Below are 16,688 nucleotides of genomic sequence, written 5' to 3'. Positions count from 1 at the left end.
GACTCCACTCATGTGCCAATTCATCAAGTTTCTCACTAAAATTGCTCTAGAGAAAAATGACACTGCCATCACCTAGGCGCCACGGAAATAGGAGGTAGTATTTAGATTTTTGATTTGGCATGGCTTCAATGAGAAAGTGAACTGCTGATCCAGATGAAAACTGCGGCACCACGAAGTAATGTCGTTCGCTCTTACTTTACAAGGATGCCCTTCAAAGAAATGCATTGATTGACTATGGCCTGGATTGCCCGATGAAGGATATGCGACACCAACTTAGACCTGGAGGATATCTTGTTTATTTTCGGTCTTAGTTCCGTTCTGTTGGAGGGTCGACTCTTTTGGAGCTCGGACTCCACTTTTCCCGACCCTGTGCTTGGTCTGCGTGGAGTGTTGCCGCGGCGACATTGTTGCGCCGCGTTTCCTCCCAGCGCCGATCCGGCCGGTTCGAAATAGATGATTAGAACTAGGGACTAAGGTACGGAAAAGTTTTGGTACTCCGAAGGACCGCGCGATAACGTGAAGGCTTCATTTCGAATGTCTTCCCACATCTCCACAAAAGATGCCTTGTCCCCTTCTTCCTGTATTTTCTTCTCGAAACGGGCGAGCAGGTCAGGAGTGAAGTATTCTTTCCAGCCTCCCATTTTGGCCTTTTTTACCAACGCGTACTTTGTTTTGTCTCCACCATAGCCTTCTTTGCTCGTAACCGTGCTTCCTGCGAAATTAATCAGCATGACTTTCCTCATGTGTTCTGGTTCGGACCATTCAAGAATATTCTGTAGCATTTGCGAGTTTTGCAGCAGAGCCCTCTCGTATGTTTCACCCAAAAAGCTAGCCAGTCTCAAAACTGTGCCTTTAATGTCCTTCTTGAGCTCTTCGTAAGTCACGAAGAAAAAGTTTGGTTCGTCTTTGATGGCATACGCTGAGGCCACGTGGTCAAAGTAGCTGCCGTACCCCAAGTCTCCCTCGATGAAAGGTTCGAAGAACTCTTGCAATGTGCCGTTCTCAAACTGGAAGCAGCTGAGTTCTGTGATCATGCGAAACTGCGAGATGCAGACGTCCCATGGGTTCCGAGCGAGGTAGATGTACTTGGCCTCCTTGTTCATACTCTCGAGGCTGTGTGGCTGGTGCGTCATGAACAGTCTCACGGGTAGAGATGGCTCCCAGCCATCAGTCTCCACATACCCGAGTAACCGACAGTTGCGGGTGAACTCGTCGAAGGAACTGACGGGCTTTCCTCCGTTGATGATTAACTGCGTTATGAACTGAATAAAATGGGACCCACTTTTAGGGTATGTGCTCTGTACGACGTCACCCTTGGAAGCACGGAAAGAGAGGGTTTTACGAAACAGTGCTGGAACGACCAGTGGGCACCTCGGCACACCGTCGATGACTTGCCGGTAGGGCCTACGACCTTGCATGGCTGTATCTCCCATTCGCAAAGCGTGTATCCTAAAAAAGAACCAGGGTAATGCAAAATCGGTACAGAAAATGCAGCTCTTTTAGAAAACACTGGGCAGGTTCATTTTATTGAAGGCAGACATCTAGGTCTAGTACTTGTCGGTATGAGTTTCAAGCCATAAAGTTCTAGAGAAAAATTTTGGGCACTGAACTGGAAGAAAAGTTAGCCTTAACACGTATTTAAATAACGTAATTGTGGTGATTGTGTCACAAGAAACGGTTCGCAAATTACACCCGCCGCGGTAGCTTTGTGGCTATGGCATTGCGCTGCTGAGCATTATGGGAATTGGCTGTAATTTAGAATGTTGCAGTGCACGACGACATATTTTTTCGGGACGAGCAGCGAAGTTGCTTAAAAATGTCTTTCTGCATGCCGGTAATGCAGCCTTAGTTCAAAACTGTGATGCTAACTTTTTTCGCGAATCCCGCGAAGAGTTGAAGTTTGCAACGGAATGTAAACAGCCTGCCGTTTGCAGTTGACAATCCACGCTTATTCCGAAATGTGCACAACGGCGGTTGCCGGCTCTTCAATAACAAGGTTCTTCTCGAGTTATTCAGGATAAAGGAACGTTGGCAGTTCACACGACTGAATTGCATAAATTCATCCGCACTCCTGGCTTGTGTGACAGGAAAGGCTAAGTTCCTAAAATCTACAGTAAAATAACGTATCCTCGCTGATCTCAACTTTCCACGTGGCTCGTCTGCATTGACGTCGCACGATGCTATTAGATGAAACAGCAATGCGTACTCACCAATGAAAATGCCGCTGAGCAGTGTGACACAGATCACTTTGGCTGCACCAATGTGAGAACAGATTTCGGTGAATGCAGGGCGGCGGGAAAACGCTGTGGCTTGCTGTGACTGAGGCGTGTCGGTTGGTCATTTCCTGTTAAAGGCAGGAAGGAACTGGCTCATCGTGACTTTCGTTTCAGTTTAAACAGCTGCCGTTCTACGCAGTGGTTAACGTTGGAGTGCTGCGGCCAGCTGCGCATAGCTCATCGCTGCAGCTGGAGTTCATGTTGCATCGTCTTCTCATCCAGTGCTCAAAGCTTGGCTTATAGTTGTACCACAATGATAATACATGTATTCTTCAGATTTTATACGGTATAGTTTTGGGTCATTTTGCACACATAGTGGTAATGCTTATGTGAATACAGCGGTTCATATGTTTGACAGTTTCACAAACGTACACATTCACTTCTTCCTTTCGCCGGAAAGTCAGAAAAGATATTACGCTATACTGTTTCGATGAACAGAGAAGAGAGAGAGAGAGATACAAACTTTATTGGTATGCTGTAGATGTTAGCCTGGCTGTTCACCTGACATGCTACTCCACGTGCTTGGTGATGATTATAATATACACAATGTTAAACACTTAACAGCACATACAGTCACACACACACATATACCCTATATGTATATTTACGAAAGTTTAGTTATGGCTCTTGGCCAGCAAGCGCGTCAGCAGTGCTTTCGTGGCGCCTAACGCGCTGGTGGTGCTTTTACATGGGCCGAGAATGTGCTGCAGTTCCACGCTTGAGTCGCGTTGCAGTTGTACTGCAGCCTTCAAAGACTGTCTCTCTGACGCGTAGCGGCAGTAGTCGTACAGAACATGTTCCAGGTATTCAGGCCGTTACATTCAAAGCCCATTGACGAGTCTGTCAGTTGAATCTTGCAATTAAAGTAGTTCATGTAGGCCGTATGCTGAGTCTGATGCGGTGTAGGCATGTATGATCTTGTCTATTGAGGCCTCGCGGTACGTAAAAATCACGAATGAAAATGCTGCTGAGCAGTGTGACACAGATCGGTTTGGCTGCACCAGTCCGATTACAGATTGAGGTGAAAGCAGGGCGGCGGGAGACACTGCGGGCTGTTGTGACAGAGACGCGTCGGTCGGTCATTTCGTGTCAACGGCAGGAAGGAACTGGCTCCTCGTGACCCTCTTTTGAGCTTGAAACAGCTGTCGTTTTACGCAGTGGTTAAAGTGGGAGTGCTGCGCGCACCAGCGCACTGCTGACTACAGCCGTTCATACTGCATCGCCTTGTCATTCGGTGCTCATAGCTTGACTGATAGTTTAACCACTGTAATGATATATGTATTCTTCAGACATTATCCAGTATAGTTATGGGCAATTTTGCACGCATAGTGATAATGCTTACCCGCCGCTGTGGCTTAGCGGCTATGGTGTTGCGCTGCTGAGCAAGATGTTGCGCATTTCGATGGGGGTGAAATGCAAAAACGCACAGGTGCCCTGTATTGCGGGACGGTTAAGGATCCGCTGGTGGTCAAAATAATCCGGAGAGCCCCCCTACGGCGTGCGCCTCGTAATGAAATCGTGGTCTTGGCACTTAAAAGCCCAGCATTCAATGCAGTGATAATGCTGATATGAATACAGCGGTTCATAAGTTTGAAAATTTCAGAAAGATACAAATTCAGGGCTTTATTTCGCCGGACATACATGCTGTAATGATGTGCTGGAGCTACTGCTGGTGCTGGGTGCTGATTATGATGTATGAAGTGAAAAACAGTAACAGTACATAAAGTCGCACGCACGCACGCACGCACGCACGCACGCACGCACGCACGCACGCACGCACGCACGCACGCACGCACACACACACACACACACACACACACACACACACACACACACACACACACACACACACACACACGCTGTAGATATATTTACAAAGTGTCGTTAAACCTCGTGCGCGTAAGGCGCAGGGGCTGCTTTACTATGGGCTGAAGATGTGCCGCGGTGCCAAGCTAGAGTTCCGTTGCAGGTGTAGTGCCGCCTTCAAAGACTGTCTCTCTGACGCGTAGCAGCAGCATTCGCACTGACACATACCGAATGGGAGATTGCGCAACCTTAACGTGTAGCGGGAGACGTCACGCCTAGTGAAAGGAATTGCCGCACACTTTTCTGATGACATTGTTAGACCTCGTGCGAATATACATTAATGGAATTGATAGCTTTCTGCAATCTTGCTCGTAGGACACGGCTGTTGCGATCACAGCACTTTATAGAGAGGTCATCTGCAGGTAAAGAGATTTCAGACGATGTGGGAATGTGCTTCTCCAGTCCAAATATTCGGCGGAGACACATAAGATTGCTTACATGTGGGAATGCGAAAGCATTATACCGTTTGTAGACCTGCGAACGCCATAAACGCGCTGATTTTATACACTCATGACGTGGCACCACCTCTTCCACATTGACTACGCCGTGACGTGCCCAGCGACGCATGCACTATGCCACAGGTTTAGTCAGCCAGATTTCTGCGACGTGATGTGTGCAGTGACACACGCCCTACGCACACCTTTACTCAACGAGAACCGTGAGCCACCGTGGCGTCGGGGAAGTGTGGTCGTCTCGCACCCCGGAAGTCAGCGCTTGATCCCTACCCAGACCGAAATGTACCAAATTATCTTTTCAAAGCCATTAATTTAGTTTATTTACATTAAACTCCCGGAAAAATGTGGCGCTAATCCGAGCATTTTATTTCGGAGGCATTATGTGCCCCATTACGCGAAAATCCATCGTAGTCGTCTGGTACTGGTACAATATGGTACTGAAGTACCGCAAAGAGTAAAAACACGCAAAAAATTCTAGCATTGACGTCAAATTGCTCAGGTAGGGTCCTGTATGCAAAGTGACTTATTACATTTGAAAATAAAATTTGGCATGTTTTTGTTTGGCAAGTTTGCCCTTGGTGGTAATCAAACCCGGGACCTCCGGAGTGCGAGACGAGCACGCTTCCCCGTCGCCTCGGCGGCTCCATTGTTCGGGTTGACTGAAGGTGGACCTAGTGCGAGCGTCATTGCACACGTCCCGTCACCGCCTATCGGGCTGCCAAGTGCGTGTGTCGTTGGCAAGTGACGGCGCAGCCAATGGGAGGGTGGCGACACGTCATGAGTATATAAAATAAAAAGCATGAATGTCCAATTGAACGCTGCCGAGCGGTCCTTCTAGTTATGAACCCCTCGGGCCCAAGGCAGTGCGTTAAGACGCTTGGCGCGTTTTCATTTGGCCTTTCCGAGGCGCAGTTAGAACGCAGACGAGAGCTTGCGCGGCCAAAGGACGAGTGAGAAAAAATAATAACATTTCACCAAAGGGACACAATAATGGGCCGGTATAACGTCAATCTATTCCAATCTGTTGTCAATTCTGGCCATTAGCTCTATGCGATAGGTAAGAATCGTTCAGGTCCAGCCTATGGGGGAGGGCGCCACGTTCATATGGCCAGAGCCCAAGCCATTTTGACCTATCACGGAGGGTCTTGGCCGATTTGAGTTAAAACAGATTGGAATAGCTTTACGTCATACCGGCCATGCTGTCGCATTCCCACACGTAAGCAGTCTTAAATGTCTCGACCGACATTTTTTATACGTGTTTTTACTGTTTGCGGCGTCGGCCATTTTTGGTACCATGTCTCGGTTACTCCGACGCCGACGAAATTTCGCGTAATGGGGCATATAATGCTTTCGCATTTATAAGAGAGATGATAAATAAGGTCGCACTTAACATGCTGCCCTGGGGAATTCCTCGATGGACTTTGTGCGCAGTTGTGTCACCTTCTTTTGTGGACATGTGGAGTGACCGATCAGTGAGGTAGTCCGAGATCCAGCGGCACAGACGAGCACCAACTCGAATGGACTCCAGAGCGTATAAAATATCCTCGTAAGTGACGTTATCGAACGGTCTCTTGGTATCGAGGAATACGCCGATAGAGATGTTGCGTACAGCTTTGTAGAGTTTTACGCAGTTAGCAAGGCTAATCACGTTGTCTATGCTGCTGTGGCCTTTTCTTAACCCTGGCATTTGCGGAATGTAGACGCCCATGCTAATCAGCAACCAGTTTAGGTGCGTCAATACCATCTTCTTCATAAGCTTTGCGATGCAATTGAGAAGGGCTATCTGACTATAGGAGTTTATGCCTGTTGGAGACTTGTCACAAGAGCTCGTTTCCACCAAGGCTCAAGGTGGCCACTCTCGCAGCTGGCATTGAAGATGGTATAAGAAGGCACATCTTTGCTATGTTGCCTGAATGTGATAAATCAGGGTAGCTGACGCAGTCAGCGCAAGCAGATGTCTCCTTTTTCACCAACGCCAACGCGCCAAGCAGCTCCATGATCGAAAAAGGTTCGTCTGCTGCCATAGTGCTTACTGTCGCTAAAACATCCTGTGCTGCTCGAGGTAAAGTTCCGAGCGCCGCTGCAGCAGTGACCTTAGAGCGGAAAGTATCCGCCACGTCCAACTCGTTGCTGTTACGGCTTAGCGCAACGGAACTGAAGTGATCCTGTTGGGTCGGCGGAGTTTTCAGGCCGCGTACAATGCTCTATATTCTAGACAGCGGATTTGTGGGATAAGTTTGTAACAGAAGGCCCGCCATTGCCTGCCGTCTAGCTTGTCTAGGTGACGTTGAATATGTCTTTGCATTTGCCTGGCGTCACCAATGTCATCTACAGACAATGTCCTACGAGCACGTCTCTCAGATCTGCATCGCATTGCTCGGAGCCTATCATACTCAATGTCGGCCGCTGAATGAGTGCAAGGATGTTTCAGAAGTTTAGTGCTTTTTTATTGTGCTCGATTTAGCACACCAACAAACTCCTCGTACGTCAATCGAGATACGTCTGAACCGTTGATTGTAGCGTTAATTGTATACCTCTCAGTTAGTGCAATGAACAGCCCTTCATTGTGTGTACCGAGTAGGACAGCCCAAAGAGATTTAGGTTGGTACGTCGTCACTGCCATGAGTTTCGATGTCAGTGAACCAAGTCGCCGTAGATATGGCGTGCGAGGAGATCAGGATGACGTTGAGTGCGCTGGATCACTCTTTCATGTAGAAGGTTGGCCGCCCGTTCTTAAGAATTACCAAGGTATTTCGATGTCTTATATCAAAAAGGCTTCGACCGCGAACTGAAGACCTCCTACCGCAAGAGGCGGGGTGATGCGCGTTGAAGTCCCCAGTTATTATGTGCCGTCAAGGCGTTCCATCTATTATGTCTTGCAACCTATCCACATCAAATGTAGTCCGAGGTGGTATGTATGCCGCAATAACCGTAAAGGTCAAATTGTGCCACTTCGGTGTCATTGCAGCATACTTATTGGATGCATAGGCTGGTATGGCATGAGCACGGAAAGGTAAATAATAGCGAACAGCCAAGAATGCCAGTGCGCACTCGAGACTCTGAAATGGCGATCACCAAAAAGCGGTGCTTGTATACAAATTGTCTAAAGCTTGAGAGACGATAGCGGAGGCTGCCGGCACGCCATTGAAATATGGTGGCCTTGTTTGAACGTTCGTCAGGCTAGGTATAGTTGGGCCGTTTACGCCATTTCGCCAGAACAGGACAAAGAAAGTAAAGCAATGTGAAGATGGCCCTAGACACCATAGAGGACATTGTGGTGACGAGCTGCGAGCAACGTAGATAATCGCAGATAGCAATGAGTAGTCTTGTGGAGTACTGCACTCACGTGGTCCACCCGAGGACGTTGAGACCCATGCTTTTTTCGTCGGGCCAAGCGGTGCTCTACATAACTGGTCGCACAGGAAGAGTTCGAGCTGGTAAGCGAGTTGGTGGAGGCGGGAACACAATGGTATCTTCAATTTGTGGAGGATTGGAGGAGGTTATTGTAGTGTCAGCGAATGCCCCGAGCGCATGCGTAAAGGCCTGAGTGACATGAAGTCAAGCCAAAGTGTACTACTTAAACGACTAACTCAATAAACCTGTGTTCATTCCTGTTTCGGCGTCTGTTACTTCAGTGGCGACGAGGTGATTAACCCCCACGGCCAGGGTAAAGCATGGCAACGCATGCCGGGCCTCCTGTTTTTGACGAAGGGGACGACAAGTGGGATGCATATCAGGTGCGATTAGAAGCTTTGTTCAAAGCCCATGAGATTGTCGATCCGAAGAAGCGTCGGGCCTTACTTGTTGCAGCCCTTAGTACGAAGACGATAGATATCTTGGCAGAGCGTTGTGCGCCTGACAAGATTCAGCATCTAACGTACGAAGCAGGAGTGCGAAAACTGGCTGAGCACTTTGCACCAAAAGGCAACGAGATAGCGGAAGTCTTATCGTTTTTTTCACAAGGAATCAACAAGCTGACGAGCTACGGAAGATGGCTAATAGGTGCAATTTTGGCCAAGCGCTAGATAGGATGCTGCGCGACAGGCTGGTCTGCGGTATACGGGATGCTGGAGTGCGTCGTAACCTGCTAGCAAGGCACAAGCTCACGCTGCAGGAAGCAGAGGATGCGGCGATAACAGCTGAGATGGCGGCACGCAACGTACAACAGATGGGAGACGGACCGATCACAGAGAGCGTCCATGCAGTACCAACAAAGCAAGAGCGGCAGAAGTTCGCCAGAAGGCCGCAGCCAAGCCGGATGGCAGAGTCCAGTAACGAGGACGAGACCGGCTGCCTTTGCTGCGGAAGCGACTCCCACAAGACCACGAACTGCAGGTACCGCAGCACTGAGTGTTCCTCTTGTCGGAGGAGGGGACACCTGGAAGCAATGTGCAAATCGAAGCCACGCCAAGAAACTGTAGCTCACTGTGAGGAACCATCTCGATAGCGAAGACTATGGACAGTTCCTGTTACACCTCCGTGAGTCATCGAGAGGACTGGTCGGGCCGATAAGGCGAACGTTATAGTGGAAAGGGGTGCCCAGTGAAGATGCAAGTGGACACCGGGTCACCAGTGTCAATAGTGACATGGTCAACTTACGCCCAGCACCATCGCCGTTGGCCCATGCTCGACAAGTCGTCGTTTCAACTGAGTTGCTTCCTCGGTAGACTACCTGTGAAAGGACAGCTGAAAGTTTCTGTCACCTACGCTGGAAAAACCGTCAACGCGACGCTAGTGGTGCTCGGCTGCTCAGGTCCAAACCTGTGTGTGCGAGACATAATTCAAGCATTTCAGCTGACTGGAGGCCCTGTGCTCAACGTGGACGTCAACGACGGTAAGCCGCCAGCTGCTGACGAAATTACTATTGCTGCCACGCTGAAGCGCAGACTATGACGAGCTGTTTTCTCCAGGGCTAGGATTAATCAAGGGGTGTCCGGTTCATTTACAGTTGCGCGAAGGAACCGTACCGTGATTCTGTAAGGCCCGTTCTGTACCGTACGCGCTACGAGAACCTGTAAATGAAGAAATCGAAAGCTTGGTTGACACGGGCATACTGACACAGGCCGTCACGCAGAGTGCGCGGCGCCACTCGTTCCCGTCGTCAAGAAGGACGATTACATCTGCTTGTGTGGCGATTTTAGAACGACTGTCAACACAGCATGCCACACGGAGCAATATCCGCTGCCAAAGATAAGGGATATATTTGCGAAGCTCAACGGAGGGGAAGCATTCAGTACAATCGATTTGAAGGATTCATACAACCAGCTACCGATAGATGACGCGACAAAGAAGCTGCTTGTGGTAAACGCGCCAAAAGTGTTGCATTGCTTCAACCGGCTACTTTTCGGGGTTGAGTTGGCACCGGCGGTTTTTCAGAAGCGAATGGAAACTATATTGCGAGGTCCACCGGGTGTACAAGTATACCTGGACGATATGGTGGTCGCTGAGAAAAGAGGAAATTGTGACACGTTGCGCAAGGTGTTCCAGCGGTTCAGGGAAGCCGGTGTTAAACTTCACCCGCTCAAATGCAGATTTCGCCAGCCGGAGGTGGAATTCCTTGGTCATCACATTAGCGCAAAAGGCATGAGGCCAAAGACCGAAAACATCGACGGGTTCTTACGAATGCCTCGACCTACGGGTGTGACGGAGCGACGTGCACTACTATAGGTCTGGTTGCGTATTACAACACTATCTTGGGGAACTTGGCTGCAAAACTTGCGCGGCTGTACGAGTTGTTAAGAAAAGACGTGCCTTGGCAATGGGGAGCTAAGGAAAAGGAGGCATACGAGGCAGTGAAGCGGTTGATAAAGAAGGTGAAGGTTTTGACATACTATGACCTAACCGAACCACTCATCTTGGAAACGGACGCATCCTCATGCGGCGTCGGGGCAGTCTTGTACCACAGAATGGACGGCGTAAACCAACCAATCGGGTTTCGATCTCGGGACCTCTCTTCAGCCGAGCGAAATTACGCTCAGATTGAGCGCGAAGCCTTAGCGATGGTATTCGGCGTGACGAAGTTCCGCGAGTATTTGCTGGGAAACAATTTTACATTGGTCACGGATCACAAGCCGCTGATGCGCCTTTTTAGTCCCGATAAACCAAAACCACCCTTGGCAGCAGGAAGGATACAGCGTTGGGCTCTTTTACTCGGTGGTTACAAGTACTCGATTCAGTACAAACCGGGAAAGGACATAATTGTGGGTGACGCTTTGAGCCGTCTTCTCGCGCAAGTCCCACATGATGACAAGACAGTGAAGTAAATGCTGAAAGACGAACGAGAGTATGTGCTGCTAGCAGACCATCTGGACTCCGGACTTGTGTCGGCGCACAATTTGGCCGAAATGACGGCACGTGATGGCATGCTCAGGCCGGTCAGGAAGGCTGCACACGAAGCATTGCGGCTGCACAAGAAGCATTGCGGCCTTTGTTCCAGAAGAAAGACGAGCTGACGTGTAGCGACGGTATCCTTTATTGGGGCCATCGGGCCGTGATACCCGCCGCAGCTCGGAAATCAATGCTGCAGCTGCGGCACGATACCCATCAACGCATGACTGCGATGAAAAATCTGGCTCGGGCACTTTTCTCGTATCCCGTACTGGACAAGGATATCCAGAACATTGCGCGCGCCTATGCAGTGTATCAGCAAAACTGCAGTACGACACGCGCGCAAGAGCCGGTTCCGTGGCCTGGCACATTTGAGCGATGGTCGAGAATCCACGTTGATTTCGCAGGACCCGTCGAAGGGCGGATGTTGATGACCGCAGTGGATTCACATACCAAATAGATCGAGGTTGTCCCACTGACAATAACCTGCGCAAATAACACTGTTGAAGCCTTGCGGGGCATTATCAGTAGATTTGGGTTGCCACGAACAGTTGTGTCCGACAATGGGCCCCAGTTTACAAGTAGACACTTCCACCAATTCATGGAAGATAATGGCATCCTACACCTACGATCCCATCCATATCATCCGCAATCCAACGGGCTGGCGGAGATAGAAGGGCTGCGCAAAAACGTGCATGGTACCCTCGAAAGGCGCCTGGCCCGATGGCTACTGCGCTATCGGCGCACCCCATTCCGAAACGTAAAGACACCATGCTTCATGCTTCTTGGTTTTGAACCGCGTTCGCTGTTGGATAATGTGGTGTCACGACCTTTTTCTGCCGCAGGTGCACTTCCCCACTGACATTCGCCCGTAGAACCCGTATGGGGCAAGAACTATCGGGCAGGCGCCAGCTGGAGACCCTCAGTGATGCACAATACGAGGGGCTCCCGCCTGAGCACGGTCCAGACGGAAGATGGTGAACTATATGAGCGTCATGAAGATCAGCTAAGGCACCCCTCGGATGGTCAGCTACCAACATCGTTGGACGAGGAAGGCGCCGAAGGAAAAGAAGTGTTAGCCCCGACAAACGAAAATGCAGAATCTCGAGCGGGCTTTTCGGACACCAGCTCCATTCCCTCGGCAATCGAAGATCACGAAACAGAAGCTACCAACACTGGAGTCCCGGGTGAGCATGACCCGGATACTGCCAATGCTGGGCCTCTGACAATAACAGTGCGCAGATCAAGCCGGCGTCCCAAGGCGCCAGACCGTTTCTAGAGCTACCCGTAAGGGGAAGGAATTGTAGTGTCAGCGAATGCCCCGAGCGCAGCATGCGTGAAGGCCTGAGTGACATGACGTCACGCCAAAGTTGACTACTTAAACGACTAACTCAATAAACCTGTGTTAATCCCTGTTTCGGCGTCTGTTACTTCAGTTATGACTGCCTTTTTGGGTGTACTTTTGCCGGCTGCAGGCGTCTTTGGCCACTGCCTCGAGTTTGCTGTGGCTGGTGTACTGCAGCTTTGCCGATTGGTACCCAACGTTATTTTTCATGTTGCAGTTGTGTGTCTGTTTTTACGCAAAATAGCGCAGCGAAGAGACGTCAATTCGTGCTTTTTTCCGCAGTTCTTCATTTCAACAAACAGATCGGTCGTGCTTCTAACCTGCAGGCATCAGCAGCGTGCCCAAAACGATGGCACTTGGGAGACTGTTGCGGAGCGTCAATGTTCTCGTACACTCGGTAACGTGTTTAGCCCAAATATGACGTACGGAGGAGCACTTTCTGTGGCAAACACACTACGGAAACACACACCGTACAGACTTGGCAGGAGCTCTTTAAAGAATAACCGTAAATATATCCGCTTGATCAGGGTCTACAGGAACTCCCTCGATGACGCGAGCTGCACAATTACTGGGCCGTGGCTCATAGGATTGAATAGGTGTTTCAGCTATACATTAGATTTTCAGAAGGTGCTCAAAAGATTGTGCATTGCGTGCATTGGCAGCCAGGAGGCTCAAGCGCCCATTAGTTTGTACTTGGAGTACTCAATCTGGAGCTACCTCTTCAATGGCTGTCTTCAAGGTGCGTGGATTGAAGCGTGTGAAAACTTGCTCAGGACTTTTTATGCTTATATATGAGGATTAAGTTTGGGTTATGTGTGTATTCAACTGGCAGAGAGTTCACTGGCATGGGCGACATTTTCGATCCGCGGCAGCGTTTGGGGGCGGTATTTCAGTGTGTTTTTCAGAGCCGTCGGAAGAATTCGCGGTAGGGTCCATGTAGGTAACAGTAGCAGAGGATTCTAACAGATCAAAAAATTGGCGTGACCTCCCGGCAGAGTGGCGTCGAAGCAGGAGATGGTCTCAGTGGGAGAACCTTGGCCAGGTACCTGGAAGCGAGAAATTCAGAGAGGACGGAGCATAGTTGTGGCCTGCGGCTGTACCAGGCTGCAATCCTGCAGCGTCAGAGGTTATCTCGAAGTTGGTAAACACTGCTTGAATCTACAGTTGTTGGTATGGCGTAATACCAGGCTGAGTATTGGGAGACTGGATAGGGTGCGGACCCAGGGGCGTTGCACGTATTTCTGGAATTTTGTCCGACGTTCAGAAGTTCAGTGCGACAGAGGACAAGCAGCGTAAGGCACATAAATCAGAAGAACTGCAGGTAGATAAGCGAAGCCGCACAACCACTCCGTAATTTTTCCTTCGAACAGGGAACTTTTGCAGTTGGGTCGCTGAGCAAGAAGACTGAGACGTTGAAAACGCAGTAACGGACACGAAGGCGTCGCTGTAGCTATGTTTGCCGAGGAAGTGCTTCAAGGTAAATCTTGGGAAATATATTTTCTGCTTCTAATTGTAGGGATTACTTATAAGGTAAGCCTCCCTGGCTTTGGCACCCACTCTTACCGGTTACTGATTCATGATGATCTTTTATAGTAAGTGTTGTGAGCGTAAATGTTCCGCTGGGTATTTCTCATGAATTTAGTTAGTATTCTGAGTCGTGCTACGCTAATGACTCTCACGTGACACCTTGTTTCGATTATTATGGACACCGTCAACTTCGATTGTAACAGTAAGTAATAATGGTTTATCTACTTTGATTCTTATTTTGGGCACATAGTAAATCTAGTGGCGTCGCTGGCATTTCCAACTCCTTTTTATTTCGCTAGTCGCAATAGACATAGCGGCGTGTCGGTATCATAATGAAAACGTATTTAGCAACAACAGTCATCGTTCCTTACTGTTGGAGGCTGCCTAGAATAATTACATCGTATAAAATAGGTGAGAAGACATGCATGAATAATAACAGGCAAACTTATTATTTGACACTTCGCCTTTGCAGATGGTGGAACACATAATCATCAAGCACAAAATGGACTTCATAGAGTCTAATTATATTTTTAGCAATGTTCAGCATGGGCTTAGTCCAAGCTTGTGCATATTACAGAAAAAAGGTAACCGATTATAATTACAATTACGTCTTTGAAAAATGCAACTGGTAACAGTAATTACTGCCACAGGAAAGTATCATTGCACTGCTCGGTACAACATTCAGGAAGAAGAGGACGAGATTGGGGCAGAAGATGACGACGCTACAGTGAGTGGCCTGCTGTGGACTTGTCCTTGTCAATCATGTACATATTGTAAATACATTTCCAGTCTTGCTTATTCCATCCGCAACATATTTTGTGGAAGTGCTGGGTACAGCTGTGTACGACGCAGTTCCGTAGCGGACGTAGCTTGGCCACTAACAACATGACAACCGCGGGAGCCAGTGCTGGGACAGCCGCCACGATGAGAGAAGCAACTGCACCCACAGCGCTGACAGTCATCGTGTCCCAGCTCCGCGACCCAGGAACGCTTTCCGGGACCGACAATCTTGACGTCGATGAGTGGCTCCTAATGTGCGAGCGCGTCGGCACCCTTAACAGGCTGGATCAAATTGTCCTGCAAGCAAACATCATTTTCTACGTGCAAAGCACGGCACGGGTCTGGTCTCGAAACCACGAGGAAGAACTGATGAACTGAGAGCAATGCAAGCAAACACTCCGTGAGTTGCTCGGCAAACCTGTCGGGCGTCCGCGAGCTGTGGAAAAGGAACTTGGGTTCTGCGTCCAGAGGTCGACTTAATCATATGCCACCTGCACCCAGGATGTTATCGCCCTTTGCCGCAAGGTTGACGAGTGGATGTCAGAAGAAAACAAACTGAACCACGCACAGAAGGGCATAGCGGACGACGCTTTTGATGTTCTTGTACATAAGAACTTTTCCACCATCGCCCCGACGTCATTATTGAATGCCGACGCTTCGAAGGAACAAGAAGTCGTCGCATCGCACACCACTTCACGCGTCTTTGAAATACAGCTGCTACGTCGTCGTGCGAGGACCTTCACTCATCGCATCAGGCGCCAACGTTCGGGAGCCTCATTCGTATCCTTCGGCGAGAGATCGAAGCCGCGGCACCGGTTGACTTCCATACCTGTTCTAACGATTCTCGACCGACAATTTTCCTTGAGCAGTCTGTCCGTTCCGTAAACCGATCGAACACCTACGGCTTTCCTACGACTCCTTCTTCGCGACGCCAGTACCCCTCTCGGTCTTTTCACAACCCAGCGGAATGGCGAACATACGATGACTGGCTGGTCTGTTTAACTGTCGACGCGTAGGCCACATTTCCCGTCGGTGCCCTAATATCTGGACGTCATCGCAATATCAAACTGCGTTGCCACCTTACCGCTACTCACCAGGTACTAGTACACCACGGAAAGATTCCACAGAGCGTTACGACTCTACTCAGGCATCCTGATTCACGCGGCAGAGTGGTCTCTAATAAAAGTGGTCGATGACACGCTGACGCGGACTGCCTCTCGCGTATGCCACTAAGCACTACGTACTGTGACGCCGACTACTTCGACAACCTTGTGGCTTCTGTGTCGCCGAGACTTCGACTGTTTCAGAGCCGAACAACGAAAGGACGCTCAATTAACAACGCTCTTCACCGCTACGACCGCCTCCACTACAGTACACCATTTCTGTGTACGTGATGGACTCCTGTATAAGAACTTTTCCAGCACTGGCGCGCGCGTTTTTTTCTAGTGGTGCCGGAGAGGCTTCACATAGGGATTCTGAGTGCTATGCACGACGACCCTACGTCTGGCCATTTAGGTTCGGCGAGGACGCTCTACCGGATTCAGGAACGCTTTTATTGGCCTGGAATGCGACAGTCTGTTGAGACGTATGTGGCCAGCTGCATGCAGTGTCAGCGCCACAACCGTCCATCTACTGATCCAGCTGGTCTCCTGCAGCCGATACCGCCTCCAAGCATGCCTTTCCATCAAGTGGGCATTTAGTTCGGGGGCCCTTTTGCAAAATAATTCAAGGGAAATCGGTGGATAATTGTTTGCCTCGACTACCCCACAAGCTACTGCGAGACGGTGGCCGTGCCCTCAGCAACGACCACTGACGTTTCAATGCTCCTGCTGCAATATGTCATCCTGCGACATGGTCCGCCACGCGTGATCATCAGTGACCGTGGACGACAATTCAAGGCAGATGTCGTGGAGGAGCTGCTTCGTTAGTGTGAATCTTACTTGCGCCACTCGACACCCCACCATCCACAAACGAATGGGCTTACGGAGCGCACCAACCGAACAATTATAAACATGCTATCTATGTATGTTTCATCCGACCACAAGAATTGGGATGACGTACTGCCTTTTATCACGTACGCGTTCAACACCGCCAAGCACGAGACTACCGGCT

General features: G+C 49.6%; 1 protein-coding gene across 1 annotated transcript; it reads right to left on the bottom strand.

Annotated features, from left to right (window-relative positions):
* Positions 1–285: 285 nt before the first annotated feature.
* On the bottom strand, positions 286–2,338 carry LOC119444617 (sulfotransferase 2A1). Its single transcript, XM_037708988.2, has 2 exons — positions 2,211–2,338; positions 286–1,449 (listed from the first exon to the last, which is right to left on the bottom strand). Exon 2 carries the CDS (start codon positions 1,431–1,433, stop codon positions 471–473), a length of 963 nt encoding a protein of 320 aa, XP_037564916.2. The 5' UTR covers positions 1,434–1,449; positions 2,211–2,338; the 3' UTR covers positions 286–470.
* Positions 2,339–16,688: the final 14,350 nt, after the last annotated feature.

Source organism: Dermacentor silvarum, chromosome 3 (assembly GCF_013339745.2).
Source record: "Dermacentor silvarum isolate Dsil-2018 chromosome 3, BIME_Dsil_1.4, whole genome shotgun sequence".
NCBI classification, from domain to species: domain Eukaryota; kingdom Metazoa; phylum Arthropoda; class Arachnida; order Ixodida; family Ixodidae; genus Dermacentor; species Dermacentor silvarum.
The sequence above is the reverse complement of the archived record's forward strand: the minus strand, read 5'-3'. Positions and strand labels throughout refer to the sequence as shown.

What these genes read in the sequence shown, in the direction of transcription:
- LOC119444617 (XM_037708988.2), bottom strand. Translation starts at nt 1,433, where the DNA reads ATGGGAGATACAGCCATGCAAGGTCGTAGGCCCTACCGGCAAGTCATC.